Below are 20,444 nucleotides of genomic sequence, written 5' to 3'. Positions count from 1 at the left end.
TTTTCCCTGGGAATCTCCCACATACACATGAGATACACATGTTAAAAAACCGTCTGTTTTTCTCTGGTTAATCTGTCTTTTACTATAGGAGTTGCAGCCAAGAACTTGCAAGGGCAGAAGGAAAATTATTTTTCCTTCCCTACAGAGGAAAGCATGCCAGGCTGAGGGGGACAAAGCCCTATTGCAGAAATATACCTAGATTATTCAAGGAATAGCAAAGAGGCCAGTGTGGCTAAAGTAGATTTCTGGCAAAGGAAATCAGCAGGAAGAGGAAGTTCAGGAGACCATGGGGGTCCTGATCTTGTAGCGCCTTTTTGGTATTAAAGTCTTTGTTTTTTACTTTCTTTGAGTGATAGGAATACCCATTGCAAAGTTTTGAGCAGAACAGGTACATAAACTGACGTAACATCTTAATACAGTCATTCTGGCTGACAACAGGAGAATAAGAACAGAAGCAGGGAGGTGAGTTCGGAGGCTGTGGCAGCAATCCAGATGAGAGCAGTAGCTCAGCCCAGGGTGTTAGGTGTGGAGGTCGTGAGGAGTGGTTGGATTCCAGATAAATTCTGAGGGCAGAGCCAACAGGATTTTCTGATTGGGTCTGAGGGAAGAAAAGGACTCACAGATGACTCCAAGGTTTTCACCCTGAGTCAACCAGAAAGACAGAGTTGTCTTCAATTAAGATGAAAAAGAGTAGCATTGACATATATACACTACCAAATGTAAAATAGCTAGTGGGAAGCTGCTGCATAGCACAGGGAGATCAACTCGGTGCTTTGTGATGACCTAGAGGGGTGGGATAGGGAGGCTGGGAGGGAGGCTTAAGAGGGAGGGGACATGGGGATATGTGTATAAATACAGCTGATTCACTTCGTTGTACAGCAAAAACTGGCGCAACACTGTAAAGCAATTATATTCCAATAATGAGCTTAAAAAAAGATGAAAAACATTGGCAGGCCAAGAATAAAGATGCAGACATAGAGAATGGACTTGAGGACATGGGCATGGCTGGGACAAAGTGAGAGAGTAGCATTAACATATATACATTAACAAAGGTAAAACAGATAGTTTGTGGGAAGCTGCTGTGCTGCGTAACACAGGGAGATCAACTCGATGATTGGTGATGACCTAGAAGGGTGGGATAGAGAGTGTGGGAGGGAGGCTCAAAAGGGAGGGCATATGGGGATGTATGTATAAATACAGCTGATTCACTTTGGTGTACAGCAGAAACTGGCACAACAGTGTAAAGCAATTATACTCCAATAAAGAGCTGGAAAAAAAAAAGAAAAAAGATTAAAGGCTGAGCAGGTATGGAGGGCTGGGAGAGATAAAGAGTTCAGCTGGCGCTTGTTAAAGCTGAGATGTTGAGTAGTCGCCTCAGTGCATAGGTGGAAGAGTGAGTTGGACATATAAACCTGGAGTTCGAGAGTAAGGTCAAGGTTGGATATACAAATGTGTGAGTTACTGGCATACAGACAATACTAAAGGAAATCAACAAGAGAGAGTCAGCGCAGACACAAAGAAGTGGTAAAAGGAAGGAGTTCTGGGAACTCCAAGTTTATGAGACCAAGATGAAATCGAACTGGAAAAGGGGACTAACAAAAACTACTGAAACACTAACTCGCACGTGGGAGAAAAATTAAGGAAATATGGAGTTCAGGAAGGCAGGTGAAGAAAATGTGCCAAGGGGAAAGGAGTAACTAACTGTGGTAAATGTGCTGCTACATCAAGTAAGATGTGGACGGAGAGCTGACCACTGATCTATGATACAGAAGTCATCAGCGACCAGGACAAGAACAGTTTCTCCAGTTTCAAGTAAAGAAATCTAGAAGACTCTAGGGACTGAAGAGGGAATGTAATAAGTCTGGTTCAGTGACAACCACTGAGAGAAGTAAAAAGATAAGTAAACAGAAGACAGTGCCCATAAGGTACCCAATCCAATGTGGGGTGGCCAAAATAGAAACTGCCCTTATTTCTAAATACAATTGCACAAAGTATATATCAGGTGCTTCCAATTTCTAATAACACTGTTATTAGTTATTAGAGTAAGAGAAGACTTGGTAATCCAAGAAAAATTTTAAATCCATCTAAAAAGTGTCCCATACATACTCCGGGCCAAAAGAATCTAACTGCTTCAGTAAGCTCTGCTCTGGTCATTTCTGGTCTTTCTGTACCTAAACCTTATCTAACCTCAATGGCTTTATCTTCTCTATGAACCTCTCTGCCCACAGACTTACTCAGTCCTCTCGGTTCCTAATGAATTCTGTTCTCTCCACCACTCCTCTGGCACGGAATCATACTCCATTTAACAATTTCATGTATATATGCCATCATCAGTCTCAACCAGATGTAAGACCCAGAGTGAAGACAAGTTCTTATTGTGAGCTGTATACTCCGTAGTCTTATCGTATGCCTTGCACATGTGCAGGCACTAATAATATAAGTATTTGAGCTGATGGTAAATAAAGCAGAGGGGAAAGTTAAAAAGAAAGTCATATTCAACAAATGGTGCTGAGATAACCAGCTATCCATATGCAAAAGAATCATACCATAGAGAAAAGTTAAATCTAAATGAAGACTTAAATGTAAGAGCTGAAACTATTAAATTCTTGGAAGAAAGTGGGTGTATTCTTGACCTTGGATTGGGCAATGGTTTCTTTGATATGAAACCAAAAGCAAAAGCAACCAAAGAAAAAATAATTAAATTGGACTTCATCAAAATTAAAAACTTTTGTGCTTCAAATGCTACCAAGAAAATGAAAAGTGAACCCACAGAATGGGAGAAAATACCTGCAAATCATTTATCAGATAAGGGTCTAGTATCTAGACTACACAGAGAACTCTTAAAACTCATCAGTACAAGATGAATAACCCAATTTAAAAATGGGCAAAGAATCTGAATAGACATTTTTTCCAAATAAGATACACTGGGAATTCCCTGGCGATCCAGTGGCTAGAACTCAGCGCTTTCACTTGCCGTGGCCAGGGTTCAATCCTTAGTCAGGGAACTAACATCCCGCAAGCCATGTAGCACAGCCCCCCACCCACCCACCAAAAAAAGGTAAATAACCAGTAAGCACAGGAAAAGGTGCTCAACATCATTAATCAACAGGGAAATGCAAACCAAAACTACAGTAGTATGAGAAAGTAGTGTGAGAAACGACTTCACACCCCCTGAGACAGCTGTAATGAAAAAGATGGAGGACAACAAGCGCTGGCAAGAATGTGGAGAATTTAGAGCCACACCCATTGCTGATGGAATGTAAAATAGTGCAAAAGCTGTAGAAAACATTCCTCAGAAAGTTAAGGTTACCATATGACCCAAGAATTCCACTCCTAGGTACACACCCAAGAGAAATGAAAACATATGTCCATACACAAACTTATACATGTTCGTAGCAGCATTTAATAGCCCCAAAATGGAAACAATCCAAATGCCCCAATGATGAATGGATAAACAAAACGTGGCAAATCCATACGGCAGAGTGAGTACTATCGAGCTATGAAAAGGAATGAAGCACTGATACATGCTGTAACATGGATAAACCTTGAAAAAATTAAGTGAGATAAGCCAGACACAAAAGGCCACATATTGTTTAATTCTACTTATACGAAATGTCCAGAATAGGCAAGGAGATTCATGGTTCCAGGGGGTGGGGGAGGGGTGGAATGGAGAGTGACTATTAGTGATATGAGGTTTCTGCTGGCAGTGATGAAAATGTTCTGGAATTATGTAATGGTTATGGCTGCAAAGCTCCGAATGTACTAAAAGCTAGTGAACTACACACTTTAAAAGGGTGATTTTTGCATATATGTGGAATCTAGAAAACTGGTACAGAAACAGAGACACAGATGTAGAGAACAAACGTATGGACACCAAGGGGGAAAAGGGCGGGGCGGGGATGAACTGGGAGATTGGAATTGACATATATACACTAATATGTATAAAATAGATAACTAATGAGAACCTGCTGTATAGCTCAGGGAACTCTACTTCACTGTCCAGAAGTGGAGAAACTAACAAAAACAGAAATTAACAAAACACTGTAAAACAACTATACCCCAATAAAAATTTTAAAAATTAAAAAAAAATTTTTTAAAGGACAGTTTTTATGGTATGAGAATTTTTACCTCAATTTTTTAAAAAACTTAATACAAACCATAACTCCTATCCATCCAGACATGTTTGTTTCTACAGTCGGTAGACAACAAAATAAACAAAAAGTTAAGAAACAAAAAGCAAAGCCCAACTAGACAGAGGTCATTTGGAATTTACCAGCTGAACTTCTATCTAACCTTGAAATCCACTGATATTTTTGAATCTTAGCAACTTAGTTTTCTAAGCTCATAAATGATAGGCACTAGTAATATAAGGTCAATTAATTAACACTGAGAGAGTTCTCAGTATGCCCCAAGGAAAAATAATTTCTACAAAGTATTTGGAAGCATAAGAAAAGCATAACGGAATAATCTGAAAGAGAACCCTGGGAAAGCCCTGCTCAGAGAGAAGGATTCCACTAATGAATTTTCAAATGGATTCAGTGGAAAGCAGCCAAAGGTAAAAACAGGTTTGAAAATCACTATAATAACAAACTGACTGAGATCAAACTTCTAAGTCCTAAAGGGAGAGTCCTAATGTTCTTTTGATTTATTTGTCTGAAAACAAAACCTGCTTCAAGGAGAACCATTCTGTGAAAGAAATCTAATTGGATTCAGTTCCTAGAAGGAAAGCTGGGCAATTACTGTGACAGCCATCTTACCATAACTAAACCAGACATGAAGGTGACCGCTGGAACCCCAGTCTGCCACTGGAGTGCTCACTTCTTACCCAGGATGAAGTCCTGTGCCAACTGTGTCTGGCAATGCGATAAACCTCCCTGGACTCAGGGCCCACACAGACATGAAAGACACCCTTCTGAGATAGGACTCACCACTTACAGTCACCATTAGTACTTTTTTTTTTTTTCCAAATACTTTTTTTGAGAGCAGTTTTATGTTTACAACAAAACTGAGAGGGAGACACTGAGATTTCCCATATATACCTTGCCCCCCACATATGCACAGCTTGATAGCTCATTTCTTTTTATTTAGTCCACTATCTGGATATAACCACACTTTCTTTATCCACACACCTATGAAGGACATCTTGGTTGTTTCCAAGTTTCGGCAATTATGAATAAAGCTGCTATTAACATCCATGTGCAGGTTTTTATGTGGACGCAAGTTTCAACTCCTCTGGATAAATACCAAGGAGCACTGATTGCTGCATCTTATGGTAAGCGTGAGGCTTAATTAGCTTTGTAAGAAACCACCAAATTGTCTTCCAAAGTGGCTGTACCACTAAAGTACTTTTTGTTTTTTAAGGTCACTTTTATTATTAGACTTGATTCAACAGGCAAAATAATCAGCATGTCAATAAGAGATTTTAAATCCAAAGAACCAACACACATGGCTGGTCTAAGCTAAAGATAATTTTTCTTTTAGTGCGATAGAAAAGTACCTTTTATAAATAAATTTTAAGCATGATATTCTCAGAAATTGGCATAGGCATGGTCTCCTCCAAAAGCAGACATTTGCCAAACTAATTAAATATATCTGAGTAACTCCTAAATTGTTTTTATAGAGTCCAGCTCCAAGCTCTGTCCTTCAGCTTCACGGCCTAGCCATTTCAGGATTTATGTCCATTAGTTTCAAGGAAACGGTAAATTAGAAAAATATTTGTTTGCACAGCTTCCTGTACTTCTCTATCAGGGTTTCACACTACATTATAAGTATTTGTCTATCACCTCCACACAATTACTTCAAGGTAGAAAATATGAGTGATTCATCTCCAGTGTTTAGCATGGCAACAGGTACATATTAGGCATTCAATAACTATTTACTGAATGACCAGAAAAATAATAGATCGTGTATTACATAGTCTCAATTTCAAGCCCAGCACCGGAGACTCTGGCACTACCAACGCTGTAAACCAACACCCTCTCAGCCGCTGCCCTTTCACACTCAGCTGCTCTCCGGTCCTCCGCTCTCTCCCAGGATGCTTAAGCTTTACTACTCACGAGAGCATCGCACCCTGTATTTTCCAAACACCAAACGGATACATCAGTCAACAGACACATCAATTTTCAAATAAAACACATTCACAGAATAGAGTCCCTCCAGTTATAAGCTCCTTTTCTTTTCCAAATGACCCCCCACCCCCACCCCACCAAAAACAACCCTTAAACATGTAGGTGAAGACCTGGAGTAAGAACTCACAGGCCTGTGTTTTGAGCCAGTTTCCTTGTTTGTAAAAGAAAATTATCCCAAAGCTTGCCAAAGAAATAAAATACATCTCAACTTTCGTACATAATGTGTTCCTTTAAAAGTGTACCCGAAGTCAGTACGTAGGAAAGTAGAACAAACTGCACATTAAAAGGAGTGTTTGGGTCCCACAAGGCAAAAAATTACAAAATTCCTATCTTACCTTTTGTTTTACAAACAACTTTTAATACAGTTTTTGCTCATATATTTGTTCCATTGTTTTCCTTCACTACTAATCACATGGCTAAAGACAACCATGTGTCCAACTGTGTGACATGATTTACTCATCATCTGGGGCCGCCTAACACAACCAAGACAATGATATCATCAAGACTAAAAACAAAGTCGGCATCCCTACTCAGTGTTTGCATTGTCAATTTTGTTTGCCACTTATTTTTATGGTAGCCCAGGAAAAAAACCTCAAAAAATTGCACCCACGCAAGCCAAGAAAGTGTTGCTAAAACTAAACAGCTGGTTGGTAGTAGCTCTGCAAGGCTGTCAGTTGATGTCTGCGCATCAGTAGATAATGAATAGTTCTAATCTGGTCCATAAAAGGCCCTTTAGAGGTATCAATTACACCACGAAATACATGCTGCCTAAGAGTCAAACACATGAGAGAAGCGACTCAGCATAACTGAGAGCACTCTATAAAATCGGCGAGGCACAGCACAGAAAGGTATTGCTACCATGACGACTATTAACATTTCCCAAAAGGCTGAAAACCTCACCACCCAGGATTAGAATATTTTGGTAGAAATAAACAGGACTCCCCAGAAATCACTAAGACTTGACCTAACGTTTTTGTGAATATTGTGGAGGCAGGAAAAAACTGAAATAGCCAAGTTTATAAATAATACATATATTGCATTTGAGCTTTTTTGAGTTATTAAAAGCTAACTCTGCTTTCATAAAATGCACAGAGATTTTAAATTTGGAATTAAGGGGAAAGCAAAATGGCACACAAGTCTTAATACAGATAAACAGAAAGAAATCCATTTAGTAAACATAATCGTAACTGTACCTGGATGAAAACTCAGACCTCACAGAGCTATACTCCAGAATTCATTCTATATTAGTTCCTTTAAAAAATAAATGAGAAAAAGTCAAAAGAAGGCTATAAGCCAAAAGAGAGGAAGAAATCATGACATTGAGTCAATTAACATTTGAACGCTGAAGGCCTTGGTGGTGATATTGAGGGTACAGATTAAGTGTTCTATACAGATTAAGAAATTTAGGGTGGGAAGGAATTCCCTGGCAGTCCAGTGGTTAGGACTCGGCATGTTCACTGCTGGGGCCCAGGTTGGATCCCTGGTTGGGGAACTAAGATTCCCACAAGCCCAAACCAAACCAAACTAAAATAAAATAGTATCGCAGTAAACATGACTAAAAACAAAAAAGCTTAGGAGAAAAAGAAATTAAGGTTGCAGTCCAAGACTGATTCTAAAGGCACTGCTGACAAGGTGAATATGGATGTGCTTGCAAGATATTAAAATAAAAAAACGTGAAACTCTGAAAGGTAAGGCTGGTATTAAAAATAATAATAAAAGGACTATTTCATACTGGGAGTAGCAAACCAAACCGTGGCCTATTCAAGTTCTGGGCTTCTTAAGAGCTACCTCAGCACACCTAGGATACAGCAACTACTCAATAGAGATTTACTCAGAGGAAGCAGGAAAAGGCACAAATAGAAAACACTCATGTTTTTTTAGAGGCAGTATACCCTGAAAACAAAACAAACCTTTTGGTATATTAATAGCCTGCAAACGTACAAAGGAAAGGAAAGTACAGTATTTGTTGGTCAACCGCTGACCTTTCTAAACAGAAATGGAGATTCACAGATAGGTGTTCTGATCCACTGCACCAAATCACAGCCTACTGGGCTGCAAAGCCAACCAAGAGCGAAAACAAAAACATAAAAAGTTATCTGTAAGAGCTAAGTGACATGGTACAGACTAACAGTGCTCCTGGCGCAGACAGCCAGACCAACATGGCGGGAGCAGGGAAGAAAGGGGATGCTCTACGTGCTGTACGTAGCCTGTGAGGCGAGAACTGGCCAGAGAAGAGGAGGAGAAGGATGCAGGCGCAAGTTTTTAAATGTCTACTAGATATTTTTAGAGAGCCTGTCCACTCCCTTCAAATTCGAAACATAGAGAATTAATCTCTAGACATCTATTAATCTCTGAAATGAATAGGTGAACTGGATAGGGCTTCTTTTAGCATTTGAATGTGGGTTTCATATTTAAAACTCAAACCCAAATTTCTACCTTCCCCCACCCCGCTCCGCCTAAACTTCCCATTTTCCTCCCGGTTCTATAACTGTCTACCTGTCATTCATGCTCAGACCTTAGATTAACCTTTGATTTTCCCAGCCCTTCCCTCCTACTCTGCACCAAGTCCTGTAATTCCTTCCCTCAGGAGATCCCACGCATGGGTGTCTTTACATCTCCGCCACCACTACCCCGAAACAGGTGTCTGTTTCATCAGATCGAGGCTGACATTGAACCTTAACTAACTAGTCTTCTTGCCTCTAGTCAAACCTCACTCCCAACTCCCATCAACCTAAATGCTAAACTGGTCTCAGATCATGTCCCTGTCCCTTCCCTGTTCAAAATGCAGCCCCACCCCAAGTCATTCAGTATCTTCCCAGTCTACCACTTTCCCTGACAGCCGTGACTCTATAAACCTGCTTCCAATCTACTTCTCATTCTTTGATCTCATATCTCCCCACTCTGGTCCTTCACTGTTCCCAGGACACCTCTTTACTCTCACTCCTCCACACCTCTGTTCTCGCCAACCTCCTCTCCTGGCGCCCCACCCTATCTTCCTCCTCTCCACATCCAGTCTCTGTTACTGAAACTTCCCAGAGGTTAGAAGAGTCTGTCCCTGGCTCAAATCCCACCCTACTGTTGGTGCCCTTCAATCAGCATGTGGCCTATCCTATACACATGGCCTTGCATTGTAAAAACATTCGGGGCTCATCTCCCCAACTACTCAGTTCTTAGAGCATGAGGATGACTGCTTGTCCTCTGTAACTCCCACGAGATTTAGCCTAGTTCCACACAAAACTGGTGATTAATAACTACTGACCAGGTGCTCTACAGTTCAACTGAAACAGCCCACTTCCAAGCAGTTCTTTCTAAGAACTCCTTCTTTTCCCATTCCTCTGAGCTGCTAGTATTTATACTAACCAGTAGTACTGTTATCTGTTAGATTGTGCACTATGCCATGGCCATGGCTTTTCCCCGCTCAAATGCAAAAGTGTGGCCTCATTACCCAAGTAAAGTTCCTTGAAGACTCTGTTTTGTGTACCTTTGGAATATTCCTTCAGTGTTAAGCAGACCACTGGGCACAGAATAGTAGTTAACATACACCAGTAATAAAGATATATAAATAGAGTGTCTCAACTAAAACACCGCTTAACACTGCTTAAAGGCACAGACCTTAAAAATAACAAGTAAACCTTGTTTTACAGATTTCAAAGCCAGTTCATATCATCTATTTAATTCCCATAATTCCGTGATATAAGTCATCAGTCCACTGAAGAAGAAAGAGGCTAAGCAAGACTGTAGAACCAGTGAAGTGGTAGAACAAGGACTCAACTCCAGATCTCCTGAGCTCAAGGACAAAGTTTTATGTTTTTCTCCACAAGTACAGGTTCATCTTCTTATCTCCCCAACTAGCCTCCACCTTCCTGGAGGACTGAGGCTATGTATACAATGTGTCTTTTTAAAGAAGTTGCTCTATCTCCTCCCAAATGTCTTCATATACCAATAATAAGATACTAAATCTATATGGATTCCACAGATACAGCCAACTCATCAAAGATAACACACTGCGCCCCAGGCCTCTCAAGTAGAGAAAGGCGTGGCAACATAAGCCTTATGGACTCCCCCAACAGTGTTCCCAAAGCACCATCTGAGCTTAGCCTCATAATCACTAACTCCAAACAGGGTGAAAGCTTATTTCTAAAAACCTCAGGTTCTGCCACAGATTCTAATCTCTGTTCTTTGAGGCGTTAGACTAGCATGTAATGGAAGAGGAAGGCCAGAGGAAACGCGCTGTTGAGAGCATCACCTCCCTGGTATCTATCAGCTTTTGGGGAGCTACATGGAGTATCACGGGCTCCAAACACAGCTCAGGGCCATGCGCCCCCCACAGTTCTCCCCTCAACTGCATTTTGGGGTCATTTTCAAAGATTTTTCAGATGAAGAAGTAGGGCCCCAAATAAAAACAAGTCAGTTTTAATATCCCAAGTGAAGAGTAGTTTGCCTAAAACACCACTTTCACTATTCTAACAACTAAGAGACTGAGACATGAAAACAACAGAAATTTCTATATAAACTTTAGTATGATAGCATCACAGACGTGTTGGCAAGTTTGTCCCTTATCAATATTATTATCCAGAGTTAGGAACTACTGAAGAGGTAAGATAACCACAGGAAAATGATTTTATTATATCACACATTAAAGCAATTTCAAATAAGTTCCCAAAGGTAACATGAATCGAGATGTATTCTCCAGTCTGCAGATTAAGTCATACAAACAACTCAGGATTTGACTTATGTGAACATTACAGGTGGGAGCCAAGGCAAAAGCTGAGAAATAAAGATTGGGCTGGTCAAGAAACCATCTCCAAGAACAGTGTTATCAATGTAACTTGTAGCTGCTCAGCTACAAAAGACATCTATCACTTCCATTTGGGTGCAAGTCTTCCTCTCTAGAACTCTCTCCTCTACCCGAGCAACAGCGGATCATGGCCACACATCTGACATTTGGGAAGCACAGCCCACGGTGGCTGGCTAATGGACTCCATCCACCAGGCCCAGTTACTGATTTAAGGAAAAGCTTATGACCCGAAGCAAGACAATAAAGATATTCCCTGGTAATTTTGTTGGAAATACAGGGAACAGGCATGCTGCTGTCTCTGGGATCATAAGCAGTGCAGTACAAGGGTGACATGAGTCCCTTGGTCGTCTCTACTTCCATGTGGAAAAAGCTCTGCTGAGAATGAAGCCAACCATGGGAAGCACAGCTGAGCGAGGACGAGAACAAAACCAGTCCTCATGACATCCTCTGTGCCCGGGAGCTGCTGGCCCTACCCTCAGCCTTTTCAGTTATGAGTCAACAAATTCCATTTTAATTAAAACTATTCTGCCACCTGCAACCAAAAGGATCCTGAGTAATACACTAGTCTGAATGAGTAAGGTGCCAAGTAGCAAAGAATCATCTCCTAAATGAGCCTGGAAAGGAACGGCTGACACAGTAAAATCTGCTTCTAAACCCAACTGGAAACACCGCACTAAACTATTATTATCCTCACCAACTACCAAAGAGCCCAAGTAGTTTGGGGACTAGTCTGTTCTCTTCTTTGAGTATTTGAACAATGGCTACTGTTAATCCATGCAAACTCTTCTGACCTACTTATCTGCTATTTTCCAGACTAGATGTTAAACGCAGATGTCAAATTTTATTCAGTTCAGAAATTGAAAGGCATTATTCTCTCAAGTGTCTTGTATTTAGCAAAAAGTCTGGTTAACAAATGGAAGACCAAGCTATGTAAGCCTACTCGAAGTCCACCAAAGAATCAGGATAAAGAAGCAGACCAACCATTAGTCCACCAAACCCTGATCCTTTAAGGCTCATTCAACACAATACACTCAAAAACAAAAAAAAAACAAACAAAAAAAACCACAATACACTCCCCACTGGGAGGCTCTGAAAAGCACAGGGAATTTCCGTATATAAATAAACACACTTTTCAGTATGTCTGTAATATATATAAAACCCAAATTCTAGAATGGAAAGTTATACCTAACATGCAACCGTGGACCTCTGGTTTTTGTCTACTGACAATACTATACCACAAAAATTAGCTTAAAATGTGACCATCTATTTTGTTTTTGTTTTTTTTCATGTTTAATTGCCTACTTCTCATTTGTCACCCTCAAATTTTAAAAAAAACAAAAAAAAGGAAGCAATTCTGCAAGCAGTAACTAAATTTTCTTTGATTCACCAAAGAGATACATAAAGGTAAAGGATCATACTTGAAACAAGTTTTATTTCTAAGCATCAGACACACACACACACACACACACACATATACACACACACAGAGTTTTAGGTGGTAATATGTATTGATTACACCCACAAATGAAATTATCTTTACCAACTTAGCAAACTGAGATAACACTAAGCCTAAATCCCAGTAAGCAGAACTACATGTCTGAAGCCTCAAAGAAAAAATAAAGTGATAAATTATCATTTCCCTGAATCCTCTTAAAATTTTTTCTGGAAACTAGCATCTTTGGCTGTGAGGTGGGCAACCAGGTGGTCCAAGAATAAGAAAGACTAAGAGGGAGATTTTTTTTACTGGTTATCCTTCTTATCATTTGAATGTATACCATTTAAATGTATTATCTACTCAAAATAAATACAATTTTAAATTTAGAAAGTTCCTTGAGAATCACTTTTGGAAACTTTACTAGAACGCCCTTTAGCAACAGCCTAAAAACAATAATTTTTAAAAATATTGTACACCCTTTACGCTTACAAAGATTATAATTTTTTCAAGTATACCACATACATGACATAAACAACTGTTTCAGCCTACTTTTCTATCACCAAATACGATTTAGAATATCAGAAATACACGATATATAGTTCTTTTATGTTCTTCCTTCCACCACAGAAGTGCTAATGAAAAACAAAATATAAATATACCTGCCAAAAAAAAAAGATAATAAATAATCACAAGTCAAGTCACCAAAATGTATCTATACCATTTATCTGTTAATCAAGGCCTGTCCAAAGTATGGTTCCCACACCATTGATGTGAATGATGACCTCAGCTGTACATGAAGTAATATTTTAATAGTTACAAGTTTATTTTCAATATGTAGTTGATTATAGCTAACACACCAAATCTATGACTTCATAAACATCATTGCCTAGAATGAGGACAAATCTACTTAAGTGAAATTGTGAATCCATTTGAAAAATAAAAGTGTACGTGTGTGAGTGAAGTTTGAGAAGAACCAGCATATCATCCAAATTAAATCAAGGGCACTCTGGGAACAATCGCCAAATGGCAACAACAGCATCAACTATAGTGAATTTTAAATTAGACCAATGGATGAAGAAGATGTGGCACATACATACAATGGAATATTACTCAACCATAAAAAGGAATGAAACTGAGTTATTTGTAATGAGGTGGATGGACCTAGAGTCTGTCATACAGAGTGAAGTAAGCCAGAAAGAAAAACAAATACCGTATGCTAACTCATATCTATGCCATCTAAAAAATGGTACTGATGAACCCAGTGACAGGGCAAGAATAAAGATGCAGATGTAGAGAACAGACTTGAAGGCACGGGATGGGGGGCGAAGGGGAAGCTGGGACAAAGTGAGAGAGTAGCACTGACATATACACACTACCAAATGTAAAACAGATAGCTAGTGGGAAGTTGCTGCATAACACAGGGAGATGAACTCATTGATGGGTGATGACTTAGAGGGGTGGGATAGGGAGAGGGGTGGGATAGGGAGAGTGGGAAGGAGTCGCGGGAGGGAGGGGATATGGGGATATATGTATAAATACAGCCGATTCATTTTGGTGTACCTCAAAAACTGGCACAAGAGTGTAAAGCAATTACATTCCAATAAAGAGCTTTAAAAAACCAAGAATAAATAAATAAATAACTTAGACCAAACTTCACACTCACAGAAAGGCTGATACAACTAAATGACAGCAGTGCTCTCCTCTTCCCTCAGAGTTGGGGAAATGGCACCTGGGCAAATGAGAGATCTTAGGGTAGGCCAGGCAAGTCCCCTTGGGGCGGTGTTCACCATCTGGAATAAGAGTGGTGAGAGTGGACCCGGGTTGTCACTGGGCTTACTAATTAAACACCACTGATGTCTGCTCAGTTTCTACCACAAACCATCCTAACTGCCCTCACTAGGTATACCTGTCTGCTCACAACTTTAGAAAAACGAAATTTAAACATAAGAAAGTGTAGTTCAACCTCAAAAACTGACGTGATCCCCTGACCCTTGCTAAAGGACACTTCTAAATCAGGCAGTCACTCACCAACAGTATGATGCAATGTGGGGGATCTATGAAGTCCCAAGATTCTACTTTATTCACACCACATTCTTACAAGAATATTACCACAAATGAGCCCGAAGAATGAGATCCAAAGCCCTAATAGAAGGGTCCCAGAAGGAGCCCCTCCCTCAGGTCACCCGAGCCCACCAGATCACTTGCCCAGACAGGTACATTCAGAGCCTTAAAAATTTCCCTTTAAACTTGACAATGGAGTTCCAAATTCAGATTTCAGTCGATATAACTTTGAGAAAGGTATATTTAAGATTCAATGTAATACCCACATTGCCTGCAGGGAACTTGAGAAATTATCTGCTTTGAAAAAACACCGTAACCCAGAGAGTAAAGCATGATGCTTATGGTCTTCATACATATGAACACCACGAGAAAGAAGATTTTATATTGAAAACTAGATCTGGCACTTGCGGTATTTTTCTTTCATGTTTTATAGCTGCCTTTAGTCACTTAATCCTACTACTAAGAATTAAAGAAAACCAAAGAGATTATTAACATAAGACTGCGATTTGGTAGACCAAGGTAAAAACTAGGAGGCTGAAGAGGAAACACACACAATTCACTGCATCAGACTGTTTGTACAGCACAGCAAACTGTAGCTGATGCCCCGCTGACCGTAGTTCCTTGAAAAGTTCCCAAGCAAAGAGGTCTAAAACACATTCCTGCTTCAGCAAGTTCTCAAAATTATTTTATCCACCTGGGATGGGCCCCAAATCCCCTAAAACGAGGCTCACAATCACATTCCCCTTCAATTAATATGCCCTCTCTCTCTCTCATGGAAGAAAGGGATTTTACTTTCCATCTTCTGCCCCTCAAGCTCTACGTATCCAAGCCCTCAATCTCTGACCTGGTCCCTAGGAATGAAATGTTCCTTCCACCTCTCCAAGTCTACACCCTTCACCCACTCCTTCCCTTTCAGTCCTTAACAAGACAAAGATCGCCTCCCCAGTAGAGCAGAAGAGGGGGCACACCTTCAGCGCTGTTACTTCAGCAGCCCCTCATCCCTCAATCTGCATTATTTTTCTTAACTTCCAGTCACCTAGTTTATTTTAACAATTCTATGAAACTGCAAGCAGAGGGTCACTGACTTCCAACAGCCAAATACCAGTTGACCAACCTCTTTTTCTAAGCCTGCCCTTTCTGTTTCTGCTGGCACCTCCTGGCCCTCTGCTGTTCAAGAGGAGTTCAAGGCTGTGCTTAGACCCTACAGTCTCTCCTCCCTACAGCCTAAGTGATCTTCACTCTCCTCTGTATAAATGACACCAGGAAACCATCTTAAACCTTACTTTCCTGCCAAACTCCATCTATGCACCTTCAGCCACCAGCAAACATCACGCCCTTGGCTATCTTCATTGGCCCTTCAGTTTCCCACTTACCCAAAACCAAGTACACCAGAGCCTTCGCAGGAGTCCCACTCCACTCCACCTCTCCTTCCCCTTTGCAGGCAGCCGTCTAGGTCTGCTCATCTTTCCATATTCGTATTTCAAGTCCTACCCCCACCATGGTCCCCGATTTGCTTCTTCCCGGGAGTTCAAAAGTGACTGCCGTGTCCAGGATGAGAAGACTCCCTTCACCATGGATGAGCGCTACCTCTCAACTGAAAGCAGTCTGGGAAAGGACAGTGTACAAGAAACAAGGAAGGAGAAGTGGAGAAAAGCTCGGCTAGTGCCACTGCTATCAAACCTTCCTTGTCACTAATTTATTTTCAGCCTCTTGAGTTAAGAAGGCCCCCCAACCACTTCAATAAGTCCATTAAATAAAGTCCTTTACTTCTTGCTCAGAAGGAATCATCACTATGGAAACGGTCATCTAAGGATACCAGACCTTTAATGTTATTTAAAAAACCCCAAATCAAAATCCTTTCCCAATAAGCTTCCACAAGTTAACTTTGGCCAAGTATCTGCCCCCAGGGCCTAGGACAATAATAATATAGGAGAAACACCTTCTACAGAAAATCTGTTTTCTGAAAGGAAAAAAGTAAAAACTTGACCAGGTAACGCAAGGAACTAACAACCTGTGCCACAATGTGTTTCTGGAGAGTTGCCTCCGTCTCCTCGCAGGTTACATTAGGAGAGCTGAACAGTTTGATTTAGCTAGGTTCCTAGGAATCATGTCAGTGCCGCTGTGGAGTTGAAGAAAAGCTACTTCCATACAGTCAAATTATGGACTTGCAGGAGCGGCTGTTTTGTTAAGTCACAGCTAAGAATAACACTCGAGTTTCTAGTTTAAGAAAAAAAAAAAGAAAAGAAGAAAGACGAGGAAAGAAAGTCCCCGAGGTAAGTGTTTGGGGCAGGGGAGGAGGAGGGGGCTGCCTGCACTGACCCTCTCAGCGCCCAGATGCTTGGGCCCAAGGCAACTGCCGAGGGGCGCCCACCCCGGGAGGCTGGCGGTCTGCAGGTGCGAAGGACCGGCCCCCACCCCCGTTTAAACCCGGGCTGGAGCCCATGGCTCCGCAATGGGTTTCCGGGTGGCTTCGCGCTCACTTGTAATGAACAACGAGGTCGCGGCAGGTTCGAGACAAATCGGGCGAGAGGCGGAGGAAAAGTCACAGGGGCCTGGGGAGCTCTCCGCGCCCCGGGGAAGGCCAGGCCCGGCCCCCCGGGGGCTTCCTCCTGGCCCGCCGGGGCCTGAGGGGCGCAGGCCCCGCGCGCCCACCCGGGCGGCCCTACCGTGGCTCTGCAGGATCTCGTGCTTGAGGCCGCCGGTGTAGTCGATGAGCTCCTCCAGGCCGCGCTCGCACAGCTGCCCGTAGCCCGAGAACTTGTGCAGCACCTTCTCCAGCTCGCGCTCCACCGTCACGCACTGATCCATCCCGGAGGCGGCGGCGGCGGCGTTCGGCTCCCCGGCGCCCGGGTGTCCGCAGCCGTTCGGCCCGGGCCCGGCCGAGGCCGCGTCCTGCTCCTCGTCCCCCAGGCGGGCGGCGCGGGCGGCCGAGGCGGCGGACGCGCTAGCCCCGGAGCCGGGGGAGCCCCGCGAAGCCCGCGCCCGCCCGCCCCATGGCGCCCCGGCCCCGGCGCGTCGCCGCGGCTCCCGCTCGCAGGTCCCACCCGGCCTCGCGCCCCCCGCTCCCCGTTCGCCGCGTTCGCCTGCCCGCCGCGGCGCCGCCGATTGTTTTTGTTTTCACGCGAACCGACAGATGACCTGGTTCTCCCGGGCGGCACCAAGCGCCGCCGACCCGAAGGGGGGGGGGCGATCACCCCAGCTAGAGAAGGAGGCGGTGCGGGCCGTACCAAGCGCACCCTCCGGGGGGTAGAGCCCGGCGAGCGCGGGCGGAGGAACGCGACGAGCGTCCGCTCGCGCCGCCGCGCTAACGATGTGGGCCGTACCACGCGGGAGGCATGCGAGGGAGCGGGAGAAGGTGGAGCAAGGACCCAATTGGTCCGAGGAGCTAAATAGGGAACTTTGGAGACAGCCCCCGCGCTCCGAGAGCGCTACAACTACGCGCTCCGTAAACAAGAGGGTGGAAACCGTCCCTAACCACTCCGCCCCGAAACGGGGAACATGAACCAATGGGCGCCGGGAATACGTAGGGGACCAACGTTCTCCAATCCCTGGCCGAGGCGTAACCCTTCAGCCAATCCGAGTCTGCGGGCCAAACCAATAGACTCGCTGTTGGAGGGGGTGACTTGGAGAGCATCCCGGGAAGCAAGTCGTTTCTTTAAAGCCATGAGGGAAAACAAGACAGAAATAAAAAGGCCTATCTCCCGTAGGACTGCGCCCTAGCCCTGAGTTATTTCACCTCCCCATCACTCCTGGGGGGACTGTCGTTCCGAAGTTTTGGAAGACAGATTCGCCGCCCCGGAGGAAAACTCAAGCTTGGCCGGGCGGGGAGGGTGGTGCTGCAGGCGAGGGTCGCTAAGGAGAATGAAAAGCGGGGGTGATTCTGGGGCGGGGGATGGGGGGGTGCCTGCCGGTCGGGCGCGGTCCGCAGTGGTGCCTCGACTCTTGCGACCCCGGGAGGTCACACGCCCCCCCACCCCCCAGGCCTCGGCCCTTTGGCCCCTGGGCCTGGAGCCTGTCCTGACCGGTTACCTCCCCCCGCATCTCAAGCAGGCAGCTTCGCGGAATGCAGACTCGGTCGGAGATCCGGACAGCCAGGCCGCTGCCTCTTTGGCGCCTCACTGCATTGAATCGGATGGAGTTAGCCACTTTGCGTAAATCCTGCCCCTGACTTGCCGTGGCGCCTCCAACCTTGGCCTACACCCACTTGCTCACTAAGCTACAGCTGCACGAGGAGCCCAGCTGGTTCTTGCCTCAGGGCCTCTGTGCTTACTTTTTCTTTGGCCTGGAAAACTCTTCCACCTCGTCATCCTAAAATTAGCTCACTTGTCCCACAGAGGGTCCTCCCCAACCGACCACACTCCCTCCTCCATTGCTGTGTCATGTATTATAATACCTATTATGCCACCAGTTTTGTTCTTTTGGCACCACTTATTAAAATCTGAAATGATCTGATTCAATTTTTCGTGTACTTTTTTGTTTGCACCTCTTCAGTAAAGTTCCACGAAGGCAGCTCCCTTGCCTGTCTTTTCTGTGCCCGGAACACGTGCCTGGCAACATAGTATGTTATGCAATCTTTTTTTTCTTTTTTTTTTTTTTGTTAAGGTAAAAATCTCTTTGAGCCTCAATTTCCTTTTTATACTTTGGAAATAATTAGAATTAATAATACTTCACGGCATTGTTAGGAAAATTGAGGTGATTTATGTAAACACCCAGAAGCACGTGAGATAGTGGCGGTGGTTGTTACTGTTGTGGGTTCCCAGGAGTAAATCTGAGATGGCAACTTAAAATCATGGAATCATGTTGATCTAGCACCCAATCCTTTAATTTTTTCTTGATGATTCTCAAGGGCAGCCCCAACTGTTACTCTTACATATCTCCATTCTGTTCCCCACCTAATCCGTTTTTCCTTCTCCTCTTTCTTGGCATGTGGCCCTGATTCCAGCTTCACTGAGAAAGTGAAAAACATCCAACTGCAGCATCTTCTGCCACTCTTCTCAAAGTATGTCTATCTGTACCATCCATTTTGTGAACTGTTGTCAAGTACCCAACGGAAGACGTGTCCCTTCTCCCCTCCTAAGCTGCCAGCTGACCTTTGGATATGGGGGGAACCTTCATTTAACTCTCCTCAGACTGTTTCCCGTTTCTGCTCAGTCCTTTCGTGGCTAAACTACCCAAACAAATTGTCTACACTTGTTCCTCCTGTGTCTCCAAGGGCCTTCTTGATAAGCTGTCACCTTTTTCTCAGTCTTTTTTTCCTTGACTTCACTGCGCCACACAAAAATTGTGACTCACTATCACCTTTGAAACTCTTCCCTGACCTCTGGGTCATTGCCATGGTACAGTTCAGTCACCCCTTCTCCCTTGCTGGCTCTTCTTTCTCATTTAGTCACCTGTGTGGCTGGGCATTCGCCCCAGGTTCTATCCTCACCTTCTCTTTTCCCTTTATCTGCTGTGCTGCGAGAACACGTTAAAATCGCCCCTCTCCAGCCCTGATCTGTCTCATAAACTAGCTTCACATTCCCCCCAGTTAGCAAAACATCGTCATCCAGAGCCGTCATTATCTCTGATCAACATGTCAAAAACAGAATCCATATTTCCCTTCCAAAACAAACTTTCCTCCTCTTGACTCCTCAGTTTTTGGCAGCATTACCTTAACTCTCCCATGTTCCTTTGCCACTTCACCATCCTCATGTTTAACTTACCTCTAGCATTCTTGAAAACCTTTTCTCCATCAGATTCCTCGATTCCACTAACCCATTTCCATTGCCAACTACGTCCTTCTCAGGATTCCTTTACTTAGTCAACTGCTTTCGGTCACCCCAGAATTATTGGTGCTTCCCAGAATTTTGTCCTCATCAGTGTCCCTAGGGATACAGATTGTCTCACTCCCTTTTCCGTTCACCCTCCACATGTTCCGTTGAGTCTAACTTCCTAATATCTTAAATGAGGCTTTTTAGTTTCTACATCCTTCACCTTCATTAGTACTTATGACATGTTTCCAAGATTATAATTGCTTCTCTTA

General features: G+C 43.4%; 1 protein-coding gene across 1 annotated transcript in view; it reads right to left on the bottom strand.

Moving 5' to 3' along the window:
• Positions 1-18,511, bottom strand: part of RMND5A (required for meiotic nuclear division 5 homolog A) — a 57,746-nt gene extending 39,235 nt beyond the window's left edge. The window contains exon 1 of the mRNA XM_057740954.1: positions 17,089-18,511. Coding sequence (XP_057596937.1) covers positions 17,089-17,230 — 142 coding nt within the window. The 5' untranslated portion in view covers positions 17,231-18,511. The remainder of the gene's footprint in view (positions 1-17,088) is intronic.
• Positions 18,512-20,444: the final 1,933 nt, after the last annotated feature.

The sequence above is a fragment of the Hippopotamus amphibius genome, chromosome 7 (assembly GCF_030028045.1).
Source record: "Hippopotamus amphibius kiboko isolate mHipAmp2 chromosome 7, mHipAmp2.hap2, whole genome shotgun sequence".
NCBI classification, from domain to species: Eukaryota; Metazoa; Chordata; class Mammalia; order Artiodactyla; family Hippopotamidae; genus Hippopotamus; species Hippopotamus amphibius.
This window is presented reverse-complemented; position numbering and strand designations above follow the sequence as displayed.